The sequence below is a fragment of the Peromyscus maniculatus genome, chromosome 5 (genome assembly GCF_049852395.1).
Source record: "Peromyscus maniculatus bairdii isolate BWxNUB_F1_BW_parent chromosome 5, HU_Pman_BW_mat_3.1, whole genome shotgun sequence".
Lineage (NCBI taxonomy): Eukaryota > Metazoa > Chordata > Mammalia > Rodentia > Cricetidae > Peromyscus > Peromyscus maniculatus.
The window spans coordinates 83079120-83100472 of record NC_134856.1 but is presented as its reverse complement, the minus strand read 5'-3'; the positions used below and the strand labels follow the sequence as shown (position 1 = coordinate 83100472).

The following is a 21353-nucleotide window of genomic DNA, read 5'->3' as shown; positions in this document are numbered from 1 at the left end:
TGAAAATGAGGATTATGAGAAGGAAACTGGACAGCACACGAATTTAGAGTCCTTTTTTCTTAACTGTATTGGCCTTCCTGACCATCTGAGCACATGCCTGCCTACTCTCAGAGGCAAGGCGCTAGCTCTCCAAACCCTGCCTACTCCATTCCTCATGTGTCCTGAGGGATTTGGTAGACAGAAGTCCAGTCTTCCATGGTGAGACCTCTCAACAGGCCAGAGCCTGGAGCCTGTCTGGATATTAATCAGACAAATCAATCCCAAAAGTGTATTGGGTAACATAAAGAGAAATGCTACCTCACAGGTGTTTGCTTTTAAGCTGAAAGGTGTAGAAAGTTCCACCCAACCCCACCTCCACTTTCTGGCAAAGCTGGTGAAAGAGAGAAGCCAGAAGCATGGCTGTGAATGCAGCTGCCTCACCGTGCATTCACAGACACACAGGAGAGGATTGGCAAGGCTGCCTCTACCAGCGTGAGATATCTCTTGGGGAAATCTGCAGTTTCCTACGTGACTAGCTGAGTTCACCACAGGGTCTGGTCTCCTTGTCTCTGTCAGCATTATGAATGCACACACCATGTCAGCCTATAGGTTTTTGTTTGTTTCTAAACAGGCACACCTCCTGTCTGTGTGCGGTGGGGGGGTTACTCCAAGAAGAGTCCCTGAAAGAAGGAAGGAAATGAGCTTGCACAAAGAAAAGAGATGAACATAGGAAATAAGCATGGGGTGGAAGAGGCTGCAATTAAGGCATCCTGATATTTTCTGAGTTATGTCTTCAAAGAGGTGTATAAGGAACTCTGCATATAACACTATAGCTTCCCCCCACTACCCCAGCTTTTACTTTCTAGCTACTGACTACACTTCATTCTTCTTAATAGCATATACTATGTAAAATAATAATAAATATTTGAGTTTTTTTCCTCTTTCTTTACTGTCTAGAATGTAAAGTCTCTATTAGTAAAATCTGTTGTTTGTTTGTGAGACAGGGCCCGGTGTATCTCAAGATGGCCTATGTAGCAGATGATGCCCTTGAACTTCTGATACACTTGCCTTCACTTCCTGAGTGTCGGGATTATAGGCCTGTGCCATCATGCCTGGATTTATGTAATACTAGGCATAGAACCAGGGCTTCTTGCACGCTTACCAAGTACTCTGCCAACTGAACCATATCCCTAACCCTTGTTATTCACTGTGATAACACATAACCAAGAGTAAATGTGGTCATACATTACATATGAGAGAGAGAGAGAGAGAGAGAGAGAGAGAGAGAGAGAGAGAGAGAGAGAGAGAGAGAATGCACCATGGCTGCCATATGCTGAGGTGCACAATACCATCATGATGTCATCCTTACAATCGTAATATCTGGGCTCATTTCATATTCTCACTCTGCAGCTGATGAACATTTTTTTCCTATCTTGTCTTTTATCTCGAATGCCCTATAGTTCATAATGACCCCCTATTTCATTAATCCTATACTAGGTTTGTGTGAATAAACCCCTGAAAATGGTCTAAATCAGCAGCTGGCTAATTCAATAAAACCCCAGTACATATTGTAACGAGTCTTTCTCTGTCCCTCCAGTCAGCCCCCAAATAATGACATGGAGACTTCTTATTAATTATGAAAGCTTGGCTTTGGCTTAGGCTTGCTTCTAACTATCTCTTGCAACTTAAATTGACCCATTTCTTTTCATCTACAAGCTACCATGTGGCTTGTGGCTTTCACCTCTCCTCTTGCATGTCCTGCTTCCTGTGCATCTGGCTGGCGACTCGTCCTTTCTTCTTTCCAGTGCTCTCTCTGTCTAGAAGTCCTGCCTATACCTCCTGCCTAGCTATTGGCTACCTAGCTATACTGACATATCCTTACACAGTGTAATCAAATATCTCACAATATTTCCCCCTTTTTGCCTAAATAAAAAGGAAAGGGTTTTAACTCTAACATAGTAAAGCTATATACAATAAGAACAATTATCAGGTAAGAATTACATTTACAATATCTAGTCCATTTGTATTAGGCAATTTTGTAGAAAATACTCTATTATCTATCCTATTTTGATGAGTCCAAAGTTTTATTATCACAATTTGTATTATCAACCCAAAACTATCTTTTTAGGCCTCAAAACATTTTTTAGATAAACAATTTAAGCTTTTATGTCTCTCAACTTTATGTACTTTATACCTCTTTTGTGAGTTTCTTTTCTGAATTTGGTAACAAGGAAAACTATAACTATCTTACCTTCAACTCCATCAGAGACCTGAGAAGAATATAATATTATCTGAATAAACAGCAAATATAGAGTAAACAACTTCCAAAACTATAGAAATCATAGAAACATCTGGCTGCCTGGACAGTCACCCATGTTTCCTCTACAACATTGGGGCATCCATCTTTACCCTACAGGCCTAGAATATCTGACAGCCTCTTCTGTGAAGCAGAAATTTTAAAGGACTGTCCTACCTTGTTGTGACAAAGTTCTACAGTTGCTTTTGTTTGTGTCCTGCTTATCCAGTTTGGATACCATTCTGTCAACAATTGAGGCAAGAGCAGTTTCTTGCCCAAATGGCTAGCTTTGCCACATTGAAAGCAAACTCCATATGGAGGTTCCTTTATGCCCATCATGCTTTTTTTTTTTTTTAGTAGATTGATGCTGCCAGAAGACATGTTTTATTGTCATGAAAGCCTTATGTTATTAAAACACTTTAAATGCCATATTCTGTAGGTCTTTGCAGTGTTTGAAGATCACCTATTTATCTAAAATATATCTCTGTATGACCTTGAAAACATACCTAACATGACTATAAGTTTGATTGTTATAGATGATTAATTATTAATCTGTATTTCTTTATTATCCTAAATAGTTTTCAAGGACTGGAATTTTACATTACATTTTAAAATGAGCTACAGAGGTATAATACCTTAAACAAGAATATATGTATATATATATATATATATATATATATATATATATATATAATAACAAAATAACCTTAAAATTTGTATCAATACATAAAAACCCATACCAATGCAAAATATTTGAGACTAGTCGTTTTTTTTTAGTTTGAAAGTGGATTCAATAATGTACCCTTCCTTCCTATCATTTCTATATCCTCCCTTTTTCTTTTCAGAATGAGATCCCTGAATATAATCTCCTTTGTTCAGCTTTTTTCCTGACCATTACCAGTAGCAACTTGTAACCAACCCCCTAAACAACGACAAATATTCATAACCCACCAAATAACCCAAACCACCTACCCCACCTCTTGGAAATATGAGCATCATGTCCTCTAGACTGCTTCCTGTAGTCTGGAGGTGAAGGTATCTCCATGAAATAATGGTCAAGTCATAGAATAGCTAGCTGTATCATTTGTTGTACAGTCTCTGTGTAATGGAAAAGTGTAGGGGTTATCTAAAGTCTTGGCTGGAGTAGTGCATGAGGCTGGACCATCTCAGCTAGCAACTTTGAAATTGTTCTGGATGCAGAATTTTGAAAAAAACTGTAACAGAGGCATTCTGAGAGACTGGATTACCTAGCCTACTTGTCTTTATTGTTATCTGGTCCTTTTTTTCTGAAAACATAAACTTTTAAAGGTAACATTTATATCTGCATTAACAGAAGTATGGAATGTGCAGTGGGTATAAGTCAGTTAAAGATGATATTTTATTTTATGTTTGAGCAGGTAAAAGGCATCTGTTAACTTTATAAGTTTGTTTAGACTGTATAATGAAACTGTAATATATATAAAAGGATGACATAAGATTGGTCTGGTTTCATCCAGTCTCATAGTTATTCCCATACTGAGGGATCAGCTTACATGTCACCTGTCATGTGGTCTTTGTTGGCTTTCTCCACCATGTCTGTAGCCAAGATCCTCAGGTCTCCCCCCAGCTCTCCTGGTCAAATCTGATCTCGATTGACTAACTTTGAAAGAATCCCATGGAAACAAATGCATAACCTCTCTCCAACACAACACATTACCCAACTTTCATTTTGAAGCCAAGATATTCCTAAAGTGTATAGGCTGGTTTAATTCAGCAGTCCCTTTCACAATCCAATGTGTTCAGCAACTTTCTGTTCATTAGCATTCAAAAAATTTAAAATCAACAAAACACCATGTAGGATCCAGATTCCCTGTGTATTTTCCATCTTTACATGGCTTTTTTATATATATAAAATTTTACTCTCTCTTTAAAGATTTTACTTCTTTTTTTTAACTATTTTTTTCTATGACTCTCTATACCCATTCTCTTTTCTTTCTTCAGAGTCTAAGCACATTTTTAAACATTTTGTACCTTTTTGGAAGTTTTCTGTATCTGGACCTGGCTTTACTAAACATCTGTAGCATTTTCTGACTGCTTGAGGCAAATTTTAAACTGCCTTGTCAGCTGCCATGTAGCTTAGCTTAGTGCATGGTGCTGGCAGCTGGCTCCAGGTGTAGGCAGCAGCCGGTAGCTGTGCCTCTGTATGCTGCTGAACACCAGCCCACCTGAGAGACTGGGACTAGGAAGCTACATCTAGCTCCCTGTCCAGAACTTTTCTTAGCTTTCTCAGGCCCTATGCTTGGATATTCAAGCCCTACATTGTACCCCATATGTAGCAAATCTTTCTCTGTACCACCAGCTCCCAAATAAAACAAAGAGACTTATTTTAATTATGAAAGCTTGGCCTTAGCTTAGGCTTGTCCCACTAGCTCTTATAACTTAAATTAACCCATCTATTTAAATCTAAATTTTCTCATTACTGCTCATGCTGCTTCCTCCACATCTGCCTGGCAACCCTGATTTTCTTCTTCCCCGAGTCCTCTCTGTCCCCCAAAGTCCCACCTAACCTCTTCCCGCCTAGCTCTGGGCCATTCAGCTCTTTATTAAACCAATCACACATCTTCATATGGCGTAAAGGAATTTCCACAACAATGTATGATCAGTGACAGGTATGTGTGTGCACAACAGTAGGTTTTACCATGCTTATGCTGTGCACACGTATATGCGTACACATCTTAGGCACATGAGTGAAAGTTGGGGAGGTTGAAAAGGTAGCCAAAATAAGTCAAAAATGAAAATAGATGCATGATCAGTGGGAAGGCAGAGCAAGTGCTGTAAGTGCTGAGGAGCGTTTCTGGGTTTTGTTGAATGGAGAAGAAACTGGAATGTCTAGATTATTCTCAGTTTTCTAGAGCTAAGAGTCACCCTGTAAATTTAAAAAAAAAAAAAATGACCTACCCTAAGTCAATACATAGTTTGCTGGTGATGCCTTGTTTAAAAAAAAAAAAAAGTGACCTGCCCTAAGTCAATACACAGTTTGCTGGTGATGTCTTTAAGCTAGATTCTCGGTTCTCCATTGTTTGGAAACAGATCTGATTTTAAAGGGCCCCAGTTTGTCTCAAGTTGGATGAGTTAGAGGGAACAGAGGAGGGGAGAGAGGGGATGAGGAAGGAAATGAAGATTAAAAGGAATAAAGAGAGGGAAAAGGAGAGAGAGAGAAAGAAAGGGAGGGACAGAGGGAAGGTAAAAATTGAAGGGAAAAGGAAGGAAGGAAAAAAATGTCTATTTAATGATAATCCTTTCACCATTAATTAATTAAAATATAGAAAGCCTTACCAAAATCTAGGACCAGCATAAGTAATAACAATTAAATGTATTTTAATATTTAAAAAAATCAAGTCCTTGTACTTTTGGAAGACTCGAAGGTCCCCTGGAAGACAAACACCCCAGTTCCAAAACATATTTATCATGCCTACCACACTCACACGGAGACTTATGTCCTCCACTGCATGGTTGCCAGCTGATTTAGGAAACAGGCAAGCTGCCAAGATATATGGTAAGCTCTGGCATCAGCACATCCTAAAAAGGACCTGTTTACACAGGTGAGGAGAGAGCAAGGATGGGAGATGAGGACACATCTTCCTTCAGACAGCTGAGAAAGACTGGCACCACTAGCAAAGTGCTATGTATTTAAAATGGACAGAATGTTTTTATTTAAAGGAATGCAAAATATCTACAAAAACCATGTAACACAGCTACAACCCCCATTTGATGCTGAAAAGTGTCTGTCTCTTCTAGTTCACCTCCCCATCTTGTTAAAGTTGGATTTCCACAGGGCCCTCCTGTTTGTTCCCATTTATCAATAGCCTCAGATCAAAAGATACAAGTATTAGTCTATCCTAGGTACAGAGGTTCTCATGAGGTCAAGGGCATGGTGTAGGCTGCACAACCCAAGAGAACATTCGTCACCTTTCCACCGTGCTCTTCTTTGTAGCCCTTGGGATGGTCCTTTTCCTTGCAGTATAGTATTCCACTTTGTCATTCTTTCGTTACTGATTTCACTCAGTTTTAGACATTCACCTTCTTGGAGAAATCAAAGCAGCTTGGAGATGAAAAGAAGTAAAGGAACTTAGTGTGATTCAATTCCAAATATTGCCCCAACTACAGCCATTTCTAAACATGAGCTGAAGAGGCTGGGGTTACTTCCAAGTAGAAAGCATGACATGCTTCTGTTACAACCACAGATTTTTAGTGTCTTTGGTGTCCTAGAAACCAAGTATTTAAATTTTTGTATGAGATGTGATGTCTGACTTCAAAAAGCTTGCTTTTTGTGATAGTGTTGACCATGAACTTGGCAGGATCTGGGTTAACCTACAGGAGACAAAGCCTCCAGGCACTTCTCTGAGGGATTATTTAAATGAGTTAGCCTCTGGGGATGCCTGAGAGGGATGATCTAGATTACATTAATTGAGGTGAGAAGATCAACCCAAAGGAGAGAGGTACCACACTAGGCTTGGGCCCTGGGCTTCTAAAGGGGAGGGAGCAGAGCATCAGCATTCACTGCTCTCTGCCTCCCAGTTGTGGATGCAGCTTGACCAGCAGCCTCAAGCTTGTTCTTTCATGGCTTCCCCACTGTGATGCACCCTCCAACTATACAAGCTGAAATAAACCCTTCCTTCTTAATTTATTTTGTCAGGTATTTTTATCACAGCAACAGGAAACGTAACTGAGATTCCTTGAACAGTGAAGATCAGAAAGTACCCATCACTTTGTGCATTGCCTATTAGCTTTCTTTGGAGTGATAGGCATTGAACTTCAACAGACCACAGCAAAGCTTATGGTCTCTACAACACCTTTAAAGTCTCTTAGCAGGGCTGTGGAGGAGAATTAACATCATAGTATCATCTACCAAATTTACATCTCTCAATGGTTTTTCTACAAAAGCCATAATGTATAAATAATTGAGATGACTTGTTGGCAATAGTAAATGTTCTAAAACTGAAAAAAAAAAACTTGTTTTTGAAGTCTGAGCTTTTTCTGATTTGCTGATCTCAAAAATGCTGAGTTGTTCATTATTACAGCCTCACACAATGATTGGCCAGCTTGTTTGTTTTTGAGACAGGGTCTTGAACTCTGGGATCACAGGTCTGTACTACCACACCTAGCTTGATTTATCTGTCTAAATCTTTGAGGTATCAAATAGAATTTTCAGACATATGATGAAGGTCATTTTTTACCCAGCATTTTTTTTCTAGCAAAGACAGGGCTAATGCCTCTTCTTTGAGAATATAACTGTGCTTGGTAGACTTCTGTTTTGACTTGTACACATAAGTCTACCCATAAGTCACTATTTGGAATGTTCAGCTCATTGTTTGTTTGTTTGTTTGTTTGTTTGTTTGTTAGAAAAGCAAGAACTTGAACACACTTATGAGACTCACATCCTTTCCTCAGCATTTAGAATTTTATTGTCCATAGATCTAATTCCACATCAACTTCTCTTAAGTGACTCAATTTTGGTCTTTCCAAAGTATTCAGTGTAGTTCTCAGAGAAATAAGAACATTCTTTACAGTTACATTTCATCAGTTCTACATCATGATTAGTTGAATGGAAAATGTACAGTGGTACTACAGCTCTCAGTTGGTGGGGGAAGTGGTACTCTCTGTAAGCATAGAAAGTTAAGTGGGAGGAGCCAAAGCCAGGCAGGCATTGTTGGGAAGGCTCAGCCCTCCTGTTTTCCAAGCATGGTACTGGAGAATGCTGTTCATCCAGTGAGGATTTGAAACAGAGGTGAATCTTGAGTACTCTTTTGTTGTGTCAGAATCATTGCAAGTGAGGGCCGTTTTGTCTCCGGAGGACATTTAGCAATGTCTGAAGCTACTTTGGGTAGTTGTAACAGGGTAGGAGATGGGCGACTATTTCTCCGTGTTTAAAGAATGAAACACTGGGAGGCCACTAAACATCCTGTGTTGCTCTGTTAGTTGCTGTTTCACCACTGTGACAAAATACCGAGGGAAAGATGTTAAAGAAGGAACAATTTAATTTGACTCATGGTTTCAAAGTTTTCAGTCCCTTGGGTCAACTGGAAAGCAGAGACACAGGAGACAGAGAATGAGAACAATACATACTCTCCTAGGACTAGTCCTTCCTGATCTACTTTCTCCAGCTAACCCCCTTTTCCTTGTTTCTACTGCCTCCCAACAATGCCATCCAATGATGAATCCATCGAGATATTCATGCACTGAGTGTGTCAGAGCCCTCATTAGCTAGTCATTTCTCAATGCATGGGTCTACCAGGTGGGAGCTAAGCCTCTTACAAATGAGACTTTTGGGAGATATTGCAGATCCAAACCACAGAAAACCTCCAGAACAGCATCTCGTGTGCGCAGTGGAAAATTATCTGGCCCCAAATGCCAGAAAATGCCAAGGCTAATTGGTTTATTATAATGCATGAACAACATATTTTTAAAAGTTATCAAGAAACTTACAGTATTAGAAATGTGTAATCTGGAAAGAAATATAATTATCTAAAGGATTAAAAAAAAAAGATAGTTATGGCTTAACCACGGGCTGCTGCTGTTACTATGAGCTCACTCTGAACATAGATCTAACCCTCAATGTCAGCAAGAATAACAGACAACTTCATTAAGCCAATTCTGATAAGATGAACTGATATTTACAGAATACTAATGTATATGTAAGTAGCAAAGTGAAGAATAATAAACATTTAATGGGTACTTTTATTATAATAAATGTTGTAAGAGTAAAACTAAGAAAAGGGTGCTTCTCAGCTGGCTAACTCACAGGGGCAAATTCTACTTGGAAGAAGAAAGTTCTTGTGTAAGAGGTGAGACAGTTGATACTAAATTCTTAAAGGAAATAAATATAAGGCTGGAGAGATAATTCAGTGGCTAAGAGTGCTGGCTTTATTAGCAGGGGGACGCTACTTGTAATCCCAGTAAAGACATGCCTGTAATAGCAGCACAGTGAGGGGTAATGGAGCATCACTCACTGGAGAATGCTGGCCACCAACATAGCTCCAGTTTCAAGTGACAGACTCTGTCTTAAAGGAATAAGGCAGAAATTGGTAGAGTAGATACCCAACAACATCTTCCAGCATGTGCAAATTCCCAAATTACACATATATGCACATACACCACTGACACAGACACACAAAAAACCCACAAAAAATAGATGAACATGTACAGATTCAGCAATATGGTTGTGTACAATGCCTTCAGGGGTAATTTTACTGGAAGAATGGAAACTTTCTCCCTGAAAGCTATTTTTACAGTAATGAAAACAGAAGCCTCACTATTACATGATTGCTAGAAATGAGCATTTCTAAGGGAGCTGAATTTATAATCATTCATTTTTTTTTTCCTTTGGAAGGGAGCTTGGCTCTGTGAGATTTATCACTTCCCCACAGTAGTCAGATACTACCACAGACAGTAAGTATAAGGAGACAGACAGTTCTAGAAGCTTCATGGGCAAGAAAAGTTCCTGGAGTATGAAGTCTTTTACTTAGACTTCTTGAATGAGTAAAGGAAATAGCTTAAAGATGACCCTCCTAACCATGTTGAAGCATGAGTTATAGGAAAGTCATGAACCATTGGTGATCATGAGCCACATTTGTGTTGTATACATTCATTGATTTTTTATATGTGTAAATATCTTTAATGAGAGTCCTCAAAAGATTGCATGACCCTTAAAACATTAAATTGCTGTTTCTGAAAATTACATCTTCAATCCCTTAATCTAAAGTTGAGCCCTCTTTTACTTTTTTTTTTAATGTGTGGACATTCTGTCTACATGTATGTCTGCACACCATGTACATACATTCCTCGATAGAGGCCAGAAAAGGGCATCAAGTCTCCTGAGATTGGAGTTACAGAGGGTTGTGAGCCAGCATGTGTGTTCTGGGAATAAAACCCAGACCCACTGGAAAAGCAGTCCATTTTCTGAAGCACTGAGCCATCTTTCCAGTCCCTTCTTAAAAAATTACAACATAAAACTTCTTTCTCTTCTGACTTTTCTCTGTTCCCCTATGTTTACAAGAATACATCTGTGATTGAAAGGCACAATGTGGTGGTTAGGAAAAACTTAGTCTTGAAATTAGTGTCTGGTCATTTTTATTATTACATGACTCAGCCTTTAATTATTCATGTTTCTTTTACACATTTGAATTATGGTATCTCCAGTCTTCAGCAATCCAAAATCATAGAACATCATAAGGAAGAAATGGACAAAGAGAAGCAGTCTTCTGTTGCTAAAAGAATTGAATTTTGTATCATACATGTTCCTCCCTAAGCTGCAGATGACTAAGAACATGTAGCAATATTCCCAGAGTCCTCTGCTCTTAGTGACCCTTGGAAAGAGATTGTCATGCTCCATTTCATTAAAAATATATAAAAGGTAGCTTAGGATTTTTTTCTCACCAATTTTCCTTCTGGATGTTGTTCCTTTTTAAATTTGAGTGTTTTAATCTCAGTTAAAGTTCACCAGCAGAAAGTAGAAACAGTCATGTAACATGTGTGAAATTCCCTTTTAAAGTAACCATTGAGGTGTTTATGGAAATAAGCAGAAATATGATAAACCACTGGCATGTTCCCTATCATCTTCACACATTGCCTTATGGCATTTCATGATGTGTTTGATTTTTATATTTACCACAATGAATTTAATCATGCTTGTTTTTTTTTTCTCTAACAGAGAGACTGCCACAGAATTATCTGGAAGTCCACCAAGGTGAGCAGCTGGCTTTTCTTATTTTCCTCCTGATTTTTGAAACCTATAGAAAACAATATTGCATCTTCTTTTTTTTTTTTTTTTTTTTTTTTTTGGTTTTTCAAGACAGGGTTTCTCTGCGTAGCTTTGTGCCTTTCCTGGAACTCACTTGGTAACCCAGGCTGGCCTTCAACTCACAGAGATTCGCCTGCCTCTGCCTCCCGAGTGCTGGGATTAAAGGCGTGCGCCACCACCGCCCGGCTGCATCTTCTTTAAGTGGGCTTCTCATTTTCTCATATTATTGTGCCCAAAGACTATGTATGAGTCATTGACTTATGTGGAAGCAATATCATCACAAAGTAACTGGGCCAATATCTACAAATGATTTCTCAAAATCATTCTCATTCTTTTTGTGCCTTTAGATAGACACATTTAGAGGTGGATGGATGGATGGATGGATGGATGGATGGATGGATGGATAGATGGATGGGTAGATGACTGGGTGGGTGGGTGGATGGATGGATGGATGGATGGATGGATGGATAGATGGATGACTGGGTGAGTGGGTGGATGGATAGATGGATGACTGGGTGAGTGGGTGGATGGATAATAGCTGTATAGATAGATAACAGTAGCTATATTTACCCCCAAAATCATAAAAGTACTAATTCCTTCATTAGAGTCAAAAGAATTGGCAATCTGAGATACTTTGTGTTTTTTTAATGTACCAATTATTACTGTATTCAGAGGTTAATTGATTTCTAAAAGAACCCTGTTCTTCCTCCAAAGAATCTGATTTGAGTTTTGGTGACATAAACACATTTGTAATTCTTATTGTGGTTAAAATAAGAAAAATAGAAAAAAAGAAAGAAATGGGGTAGCCATCTTTGAAAAGCCATTTTACTGAACACCGTGTATCTAAAATCTGGCCTTTAGCATTAAACTCATGCTCAGTCTTTGAAGGTGCTTAATAACCAGTTGAGAATTAATTAACCTGACATGGAGGATTGGTTGGGAACTATTGAATGGCCATTAAGATAATCTCGAGAACAGAACAAGGAACAACAAAGTGATTCTGAATGGCACTAGGGAACAGGAGGTTATAGATCATCACAATCTGGAACAGAGAAGCCGTTTAGCTGTTTTTTGTATGTTAAGAAAAACTTACTTGTAGACTCATGATTGATATTGCCCCAAAAAAACTATTTAGTGTGATCCAAATATTTAACTTACTATGTGTCTTCATTCTTTGGAGAGCATCTCAAAGAAGCATCCCAAAGGTGTGCCAGTTTGAGGGGTTAAACCTGAGTGTGTTCTGAGTTATGTGTCACTGCTGAGTTCATTTGTTGTAGTGCTTATTTCCACTTGGAAAACGTCTGCCATCAAGGGCTGAGCATCCCATCATTTGCAGAGGGGGAGAGTTGTGTATTTACTCATGTTTGTGGTGAAGAAGTTAATCCTGAAATAATGGGATGAGGAATGACTTCCAAACTTTTATATTACGGCTAAGACACGGACCACCTCTGTATTGTCAGAGAAGACCCACACTGTGCTGTAATCATGCAGATGAAAATTACTCATATGTCTGAAAATCTGCAGAGCCTCCTGAATTCTATTAAGCAGTGCTTCATTGTGAATACCAAGCAGCCATTGGCGTATTCCCCAGGAGTGATCTTCTGTTGTAGCTGGTTTATTACCCAAGGGACAGAATGCTCTCTTCTTGAGTTTGGTGGGTGGTATTTTGGTAATGAGCCTATTTATTTTTTGTCATGAATTTTTGTTATTCTATTGTTGAATAATGTTGAAAATCAACAGCGCAGTGGCGATCCGATTCTAACTGCAACTTGAAGTCATTTTCATGCATGTGTGAAAGTATGAAAAACAAGGTTAGTTGTTTCTCAATTATGCATCTAATACAGCCTCAGGTGCTCTGTTGGCTTTCTCCAGGGGCAGCTTGGGATATATCCGTTGACTAGTATTTCTCTTCTCACATTAACATAAAATAACGTAATTATTTCATGATAAATGCTCCCTGTGGTGTCTAGACTATTTTTTTGGCAAGCATTTGCTTGCACAGCCTAGCAGTATTCCATCCCTTGTTCAGCTGTCCACCTGTCTTCAGATTTCTTTAGCCTGTCACTAGAAAATGAGCCCTCTGATACCTGCGTACCATTTAGAACAAGGCATCTGTAGTTATTTTGTTTGTTTGTCGGCTAATGATTAGTGGGACATGACACTTGGAGTTTTTTATCCTTTTAGTCATAAAAGCATGCTCTTGCTGTGACATCTAAGAAAAATGGAAAATTGCAATCCCGGCAACTGCTAGCTGGTGATATGTGGCTAGGAAGGAAGACAGTGCATTTTATAACTGTTATGATTCGGTTTTCATTGGCTTTGACCGTCTTGAAATTTTCCCAAAGGCCTTTTAGAGCTGTTCTGGTGTGTGTGTAGAGTGGTGGTGGAATATTTCACCTTTAATTGCCTTACATGGCATTAATTTCAAGTCGCCGGCCACAGGTTGATAATACTCTGTACAAATGCACAAATCACAAAGCATGGATTGTGTCTCAGAAGCTAAAAATGCTTTGAAGTTGAAACAAGATACATGCACAAGGTGCTTGAACAAGCATCAGCTTCATTTTCCACTGCTAATGATAACCTAAATGTGCTTCTGAATTCTTGCTGTTGCCGAAATTAAAGCTTAGTAATAATATGTCACCAGAAAAATATTAGATTACATGAGCAACATGCACTCTAAGCAATGTAATTATATTATAAATATTAAAAACCAATGATCTTGTCAAGATTAAAACAAACATTTAAACCAACTGCCTATAATACTCATCTTGAAGTATCCCGCAAATAGGATGCATGCTCCCTTCCTTGAACTGTGAAAACAATAATTTTATCTTGCATATGGCTTCTTGCTTTTATTTTACATGTAGCAAAAGACAATTCAGCAATCTAAACAGTTTTTCTATTACAACCGTGTGTGTGTGTGTGTGTGTGTGTATGTGTGTGTGTGTGTGCGCGCGCGCACATGTACATGTGTGTATTCATGTATATGTGGGTAAATTGTATATGTGCATCTGTAGAAGCCAGAGGACAACCTCAGGTATTATATTACAAGTGCCATCCACCTTGGATTTGTTTTGGGGGGGGCAGTCATTGTTTCTGTTGCTGTGTTGTGAGTTTGCTTCTTCTTTTTTTGCAAGGAAGTCTCTCACTGGCTTGAAGTTCTGAAAACAGTTAGTTTGGCTGGCCATTAGCACCCCAGTCCCTTTTCCTCAAGGATCTGCCTGTCTCTGTTTTCCCAGGGCTGGCATTGCAAGTCCATGCCACCATGCCTGGCTTTTTAAAATGACTTCCAGGAATCCACTTCAGGCCTTCATTTTGGCAAGCCAAGTACCTTGCCAACTGAGCCATCTCTCCATCCCTATAATGAATGGTATTTTTCCGAATCTGTTTCTTCTATTGAAGGGTGGCTAGTTCAGGTAGATGAGTTCAAAAGAAACCATGATGAGATCCCAATTGTTCAATGGAGTGAGGGCACTAAATTAATTATAAGCTGAATTTTTTAATGTAAATGATGCCTATACAAAGAAAAACTTATTTTGGATAACAGAGTAAAGGTACATACAAGCCTTACAGCAACTCAAGCTTTAATACCATCATGTGCCATTAGCTGCTGTTTTTGAAAGAGAGAGAAGGGACTTCAGTTCCCTGTTATTACAGTCCCTGGTTATAGACTTAAGAGTATGGAAAATAAAGGGATTTAGTAGACTGTCATAGAAGCATCTTAAGTACTGCAAGTGAGATTCATGAGCCGGCTCTTATACACAGAACCTACAATTCAGAATGCTCTGTGAAGAACATGAAGTGTCAGTCAGTGAAACTTAAAATAACTTTAGGCAGCTATAGAGGGTAGCGACCCAGCCTCTGTCTTCTACTGGGTTTCTGCATCCGTCAACAGCAGTCAGAGCTAAAGATTAATGTTATGAAGGAAATTTTTAAATAATTCCTCTAGCATTCAAATTCAATACCTTAATAATTTTTCCTTGAATCTCCTATGATGGTGGAAAAATAATATCACCATGATATATCCCTAGATCTTGCAATCCCAAACATCCTCTTCTCTCAGCTTTACTACTTGGCTCTCAAAGAAAAATCAGTGCACTGAGCTGAGCAGTTAGTCTCCATACACTACACTAGACATTATGTTGGGCTTTTGGACATTTCTGAGGCTAGCCATAGGCAGTGTGACACTCTCCAGGCTGATTTCTAAACTCGGGAATCAGCCCCTTGATCCTAGGAGGAAGCCACAACCATTCAATGGGTGACTTGTACTATAGGATGAGGAGATTCAATATATTAAGTGAATCATGTGCTTTTTGATTTAATGATATTTTCAGCTTATGTATTTATCAGAACATAACCCTCCTCATAAGACAAGAAGAATCCATATAAGCAATAGAACCCCAGTTCCTAAATTACAAGGAATGAGCAGTGCATTAGTATTTGAGGCTCTCTATCAAGACAATAAAATTACTTGTCTGGGACCATCAGATCAAAGTCACTCCATTGTAGCTTTACATGTGGAGTACTAGTATTTGAGTGTTAGTATTGGTGTACTGATACTAGAGTACCAAGACTACGTGTAGAGCTTTGTTTTCTGAGGTTTGAAGTGGACTATACCATTTCTCATGCACCATATTTATGTCATAGATGTGCCTGGTCAGGAAGAAAGGTGGAAGCAAAGGGAATTAAGATAAGCTTGGGCGGCTCAAGTTGCTATTTGTGGCTCTAGAGGATTTAAGGTCGGGGCTTTAGTTCTCTGTGGAAGCTTTGGTAGCTAACACAAACTCATATTTCTCATTGTCCTCAATACAAAATGTTATCTCCCTTGAGACCCTTAGAAAGTAGTGGATAAGTACATTGGTTCTTCCAGGTCAACTTCTTATTTGGTAAAGAGCTGATAGATGCACACTTCTTCTTTCTTTCTTTATAACGCCAAGGAAACAACAATTTCCTCTACTATCCTGGGACCAGCACGCAGTGTGGCTCCACATTGACGAGTTTCATTATTTATTTACTAATTTAACAAAGCTATGTTGAGTGCTAGGTATGTGCCAAGAGTAGGCTCTGTGTGAGAACATAGATAAAACACCATTTCTTCTCTCTGGTATTTTCATCTAGTAGAGAAGGTACAGAAAAGACCCATGCTAGACACACAGTGCTTTATGTGTAGAAGAAGCAGAATGGTTAACACCTGCAATGGTTAGTATGAATTGAGAACTTGACAACCAGGAGACAAGCCTCAGGCACACTTGTGAGGCAGTGTTCAGATTAAAGTTAGCCTCTGAGACTGTCTGTGAGGGATTGTCTTGATTAGATTAATTATGTGAGAAGATCTAAATGTGGGCAGGGTCATGGCTGGGTGGGGCATCCCGGACTACAGAAAAGGAGAAAGCAAGCTGATCACCAACTCCCTTGGGTTCATTCATTGCTCTGCCATTGCAAATGCTTGCTTCCTTCTTATCTTTTCTTCATTTCCGTTTTTTTCTGACCCACTGGCTTTTCTTCACCCTTCCTTCCTCAGAGAACACTCTTCTGAGCACCCCGTGCTTAGCAGCTCCTTCTGGGACACATTTACCCACTGTCCCGTTGCCATCTTGTGTTGTCTGTGCAGCAACTGTCATTATCTCTGTGTCCGTCCATGGTCATGATGTGCTTGCTGTCTTCCTACTCAGACCCAGAGCAGTATCTTCACTGCCTGTCGTCCAATTTGTTACACCCTTTGCAAGACCCAGAACAGAACTGGCAATCAAGAAATGTTTGTTGAATGACTATGACTATGTAAGCCCCCATTTTAGAAACAACAACAAAAAAGAATGAAATCTAGTCTGCAATCTGCTCTTCTTCCTTCTCCTGGGTGCTCTATCATCTCCCTTTTCTTGTTTTTGCCTCCCATATGATCTCGGGGGTTAGGGATATGTTAGAGTCACAAGCAAAATCCAGCCCAAAGCCTGTACCTATAAGCAAATACTCACTTGAATAATGACATTTTATTTGTTTATATATAGTCTAAGCCTGATTTTGCACTGTAGTGTTGGAGTTGATTCATTGTGGTTGAGAGAGCATAGCCTGACAATGTGAAAATATTCCACAGCATTGTATATAAAGGTTTTCTGACCCTTCTCCTTGATACAGCATAGGAGAAATTTTTTTCTATAAGATTTTCTTTGTCCTGGATAATTTTACATTCTTTCTATTATTTCCAAAGTCCCCAGTACAGCATATATGTCACTTTCCAGAAGACATTTATACCTTTTATACTACAGAAAAAAATATGCTGAGAACCCATTATTATTCATGGTTTACCCAAAATGCTTAGTACTGTCTGGAACATAGTAGGCACTGAATAAATATTTGCATAAGTGTTTGACTGTCTGGGTGAGGAGATAATTGAATTAATTAATAGATGTTTGAATGAATGAATAAATGTTTGAATTGAGAAGGGAGGGGAATAGGACCAGAACAATCTCCAGTGTTGGAGCAGGTGTGTGATTTCTGCCATCCTTCACTCTTCCCACTCTGCTCAATGCTTCATGATCGTTAGCACCCAAAGGGTTCCATCTATTGGGCTGAGTTGTTAATACGCTGTCTAGAGTAGTTACTGTTGAGTGTTTGTCTGCAAGACCAGGTATGGGCCTCAGATAAACTTGAATTCTCTGTTTCCTGATTATGTGAATTTGGTATGTCTGCTTCTACTCCTCATTTATAAATTTGGCAAACTTCTAATATTCATTTCATAGAGTCACTATAAGGAGATGATCCATGTCAAGCAGTTATGTAAGTACCTAGCACACAGCCCACAGTGGACACATGATGGCTAATACTGTGGTTCATTCCAGGCTAGCTTTAGCTAGTTGTTTTTTTTTTTTAATCAACACTTAACTAGTATTAATATGTATGGGGTGGCATCATACTGCATTGTAGAAACTTGCCAGCAAAACAGTTAGGCACCTGTGCTCTGGATCCAGACTCCAGCCTCTATTCCCATTCCTGCCCAGCCACTTAGTTCTGTGAACTTGTGCCCATCCCTTAACTTCACAATACTTTGTTTTCCTTCATCTGCAAAGGAGACAGTGGCAGAACAGTGTTTCTGAGAAGTAAGTGACATGATACATTTAAAATGCTTACACAGTATTTCCTTTATTATTGTAGTAAAAAATTAATGTAGACTATTAGGTGAAGTTTGAGATAGAGAGAATAAGTGACTATATATGAATCTCTGATTCAGATTTCACTTCTCAGTGCCTAAATGTCTGTCTAATTATGAATGACATATTTGGTGATTTAGAACCAAGTTTGACAAGGGCTGGGCATATGGCTCAGGGAAAAACACTAGCTGCACAAGATGAGGCCTGGAGTCTGGATCACCAGAGCCCATGGAAGCCAAGCAGATATGGCTGCTACTTATAATTTAAGCATGGGGAAGCAGAGGTGGGATGCCAGAAGAGGGCAAAGTGGATAAACCAGCCAGTGTGCAAGCACAAGGTTCAATCAAGTGATGCAACATCAATAAATAAAGTGAAAATAGATCAACCTAGGGCCTCCATATATCTACACATACACATGTAAATGTTCATGCACACAGATACACACACACACACATACACACACACAAAACTAATAATAATAAAACAAAACAAAGTATTCTAAGCATTAAATTATGTATTATATGTATGTGGCGGGGGTGGGGTGGGGATGAGGGGTGTGTGCATTTGTAGCCACTTGACTTTGTTATAACACATGAAAACAGTGATTACCTTGATTTGGCCAGAACACAGATAGGCCCTGACTTATAATGAGTCAACCTAAAATTCCTCAGTCTTATGATGGCACAAAAGAGCTATATACTCAGTAGAAACCGTACTTTAAATTTTGAATTTTCTCTTTCCCAGGTTAGAGATACTGATTCTCCTATTCTTTGCTCATGTGTACAGTAGCATGGATTCACAGTTCACATCAGCCATGAAACATGGGACACAACTGATACCCTAAGTGCTCTGCATTGCCAGTGTTTTTCAGTACACATATTCAGTACCTTATATGAGGCAGTGTAAGCTTTATTATAACATAGGCTTTTTGTCAGATGGCTGCCCAACCATAGGCTCTTATATGGGTTACAAGCATGTCTAAGACAAGGCAGATAAAACTATAGCTTTTAATAGGTTAGGTGCATTTTCCATTGAGGATATTTTGACCTTGTGATGAACTTAATAGGAACGGAGCTTCATCATAGGTCAGGGAGCACCTGGATATGCAAATATGTCTCATCAATCACAGGCAGCACTATCCAGAACACGGTTTTCATTAATTCTCCAAAGTACCTAAATCAAAACATTTCATTCTTTATAGATGTTTTTAAGAGTGTAGTGATGGGATTAAATTACACTTGTTTTATAATACGGTGTTCTGATGTGTAACACACTATTAAAGGAAGGATCCTTACAAGGAAAACTTCAGAATATCATTAAGTTACTCACTGCCTGACCTATTTAGACTGATCAGATTCTTTTTGTTGTAGACTGCATAATTAAATTTTAAATGGAACATGATAAAGAAATTATACTGGTGATCTCCAGAGATTTCGATACCCTATTTGGCTCTTTATAAGAATCTAGCAAAGACATACTTTAAAATTTAATAAAGGCCTGCCCTAATTTTTTTTCTCTTTTAGGTTTTTCCTATCTGTTCTATAATTCAGTGCTCTGTTACCTGATCCATAAGTGTTATCTGAAATAAATGTTGAAAATAAAAATTCTTAAAAGCACGCTTATCCCAATTTCAGAATTCCATTATTTGTGGATGAGTGCTTTTGTGTAGCAATTGAACTCTTTTAAGATAAAGCCTGCCATTTCCTGAGCTTTGTCACTGTAGAGAATTGGAGTCTGTTTGTGGAAGCATTCACATCTTCAAAGTTTATAGAGCAAAGGGATAGAAATTGGTTTCTGTCTAAAATATAATTTTACAATTGGGATTTCTTATTTGCTATGTAAAAGTTGCACTTCCTAAAAGGATTAAAGATACACACCACACACATACACACACACACACACACACACACACACACACACAATGAGAGAGAGAGAGAGAGAGAGAGAGAGAGAGAGAGAGAGAGAGAGAAGAGAGAGAGAGAGAGAGAGAGAGAGAGAGAGAGAGAGAGAGAGAGAGAGAGAGAGAGAAGAGAGAGAGAATGCTCAGGCAAAAGAGCCTTTGCAGGAAAATGAATTCCTAGCTTGGGGACCCTAAGAACCATTGCAGCTTCTCAAATGAATAACTTTGTTTAACAGCTTTGTCACTTAGTTTTCTTCTGTGTTTAAAAAGATACTGCCAGATAGCTGTTGACTGCAGTCATTCATGTTTCTGCAGTAACACTTCCTGGCATGAGGCACACTCACATGAGGGAAGTGTTCTACTCTATTGATGAGTTTCACATTTTGATGTCCCTTCAACTTTGACCAAAAATAAAAAGGTGGGATAGTCTCCTGTAGGCAAAGTTTTCCTGTCCTGACCGCCTGCTCCCAAACAACCTGCAGCCACTTCCCAAATAACTGATTCAGAGACTTGATATAAATTATAGATGCTCTGCCGGGCAGTGGTGGCACACACCTTTAATCCCAGCACTCGGGAGGCAGAGCCAGACAGATCTCTGTGAGTTCGAGGCCAGCCTGGGCTACCAAGTGAGTTCCAGGAAAGGTGCAAAGCTACACAGAGAAACCCTGTCTCAAAAAACCAATATAATTATAAATGATCAGCCAATAGCTTAGGCTTGTTACTACCTAGCTCCTACAACTTAACTAATTTCTATTCATCTCTGTGCTGCCCTGAGGCTTGTGGCTTTTACTTCTATCCCATTTTGTGTGTCAGGCTCATACTCCATCTTGCTGGCACTCCTCTCACTTCACCCTTCCTCATCCTATCATTCTCAGTTTGCTTTTCACGCCTAACTTTATCCTGTTTAGCTATTGGCCAGTCAGCTTGTTTATTAAACCAATCATAGCAACATATATTCACACAGTATACAGAAGGGTTACTCCGTAGCAGTCTCCCTCCTGAGTTCCTTGCTTTTGACATCATCATAAATTTTTACCCCCATTGATATTTGACATTGTCAAGCAAGCAAGGACATATAGACATCTGCAATATATTTTTTCTTGGATGTAAATAGTTTAAAGCCCTATAAATGTTTCTTTTCAGGTTAGATTTTGTAAATGTTTCTATTATGCATTTTCTTATCCCTTCTTTTTGGTAAATACCGAGATTGTACTTGCAGCCTAAACTGGTCACACACACTAGGTCATTTTT

The 21353-nt window shown here is 39.0% G+C and overlaps 1 protein-coding gene across 11 annotated transcripts in view; it reads left to right on the top strand.

Annotated features, from left to right (window-relative positions):
- Positions 1–21353, top strand: part of Celf2 (CUGBP Elav-like family member 2) — a 533080-nt gene that overhangs the window by 107875 nt on the left and 403852 nt on the right. For all 11 annotated transcript variants that reach the window (XM_076572793.1, XM_076572782.1, XM_076572791.1 and 8 more), the window contains exon 2: positions 10965–11000. In XM_076572793.1, coding sequence (XP_076428908.1) covers positions 10965–11000 — 36 coding nt within the window. The remainder of the gene's footprint in view (positions 1–10964; positions 11001–21353) is intronic.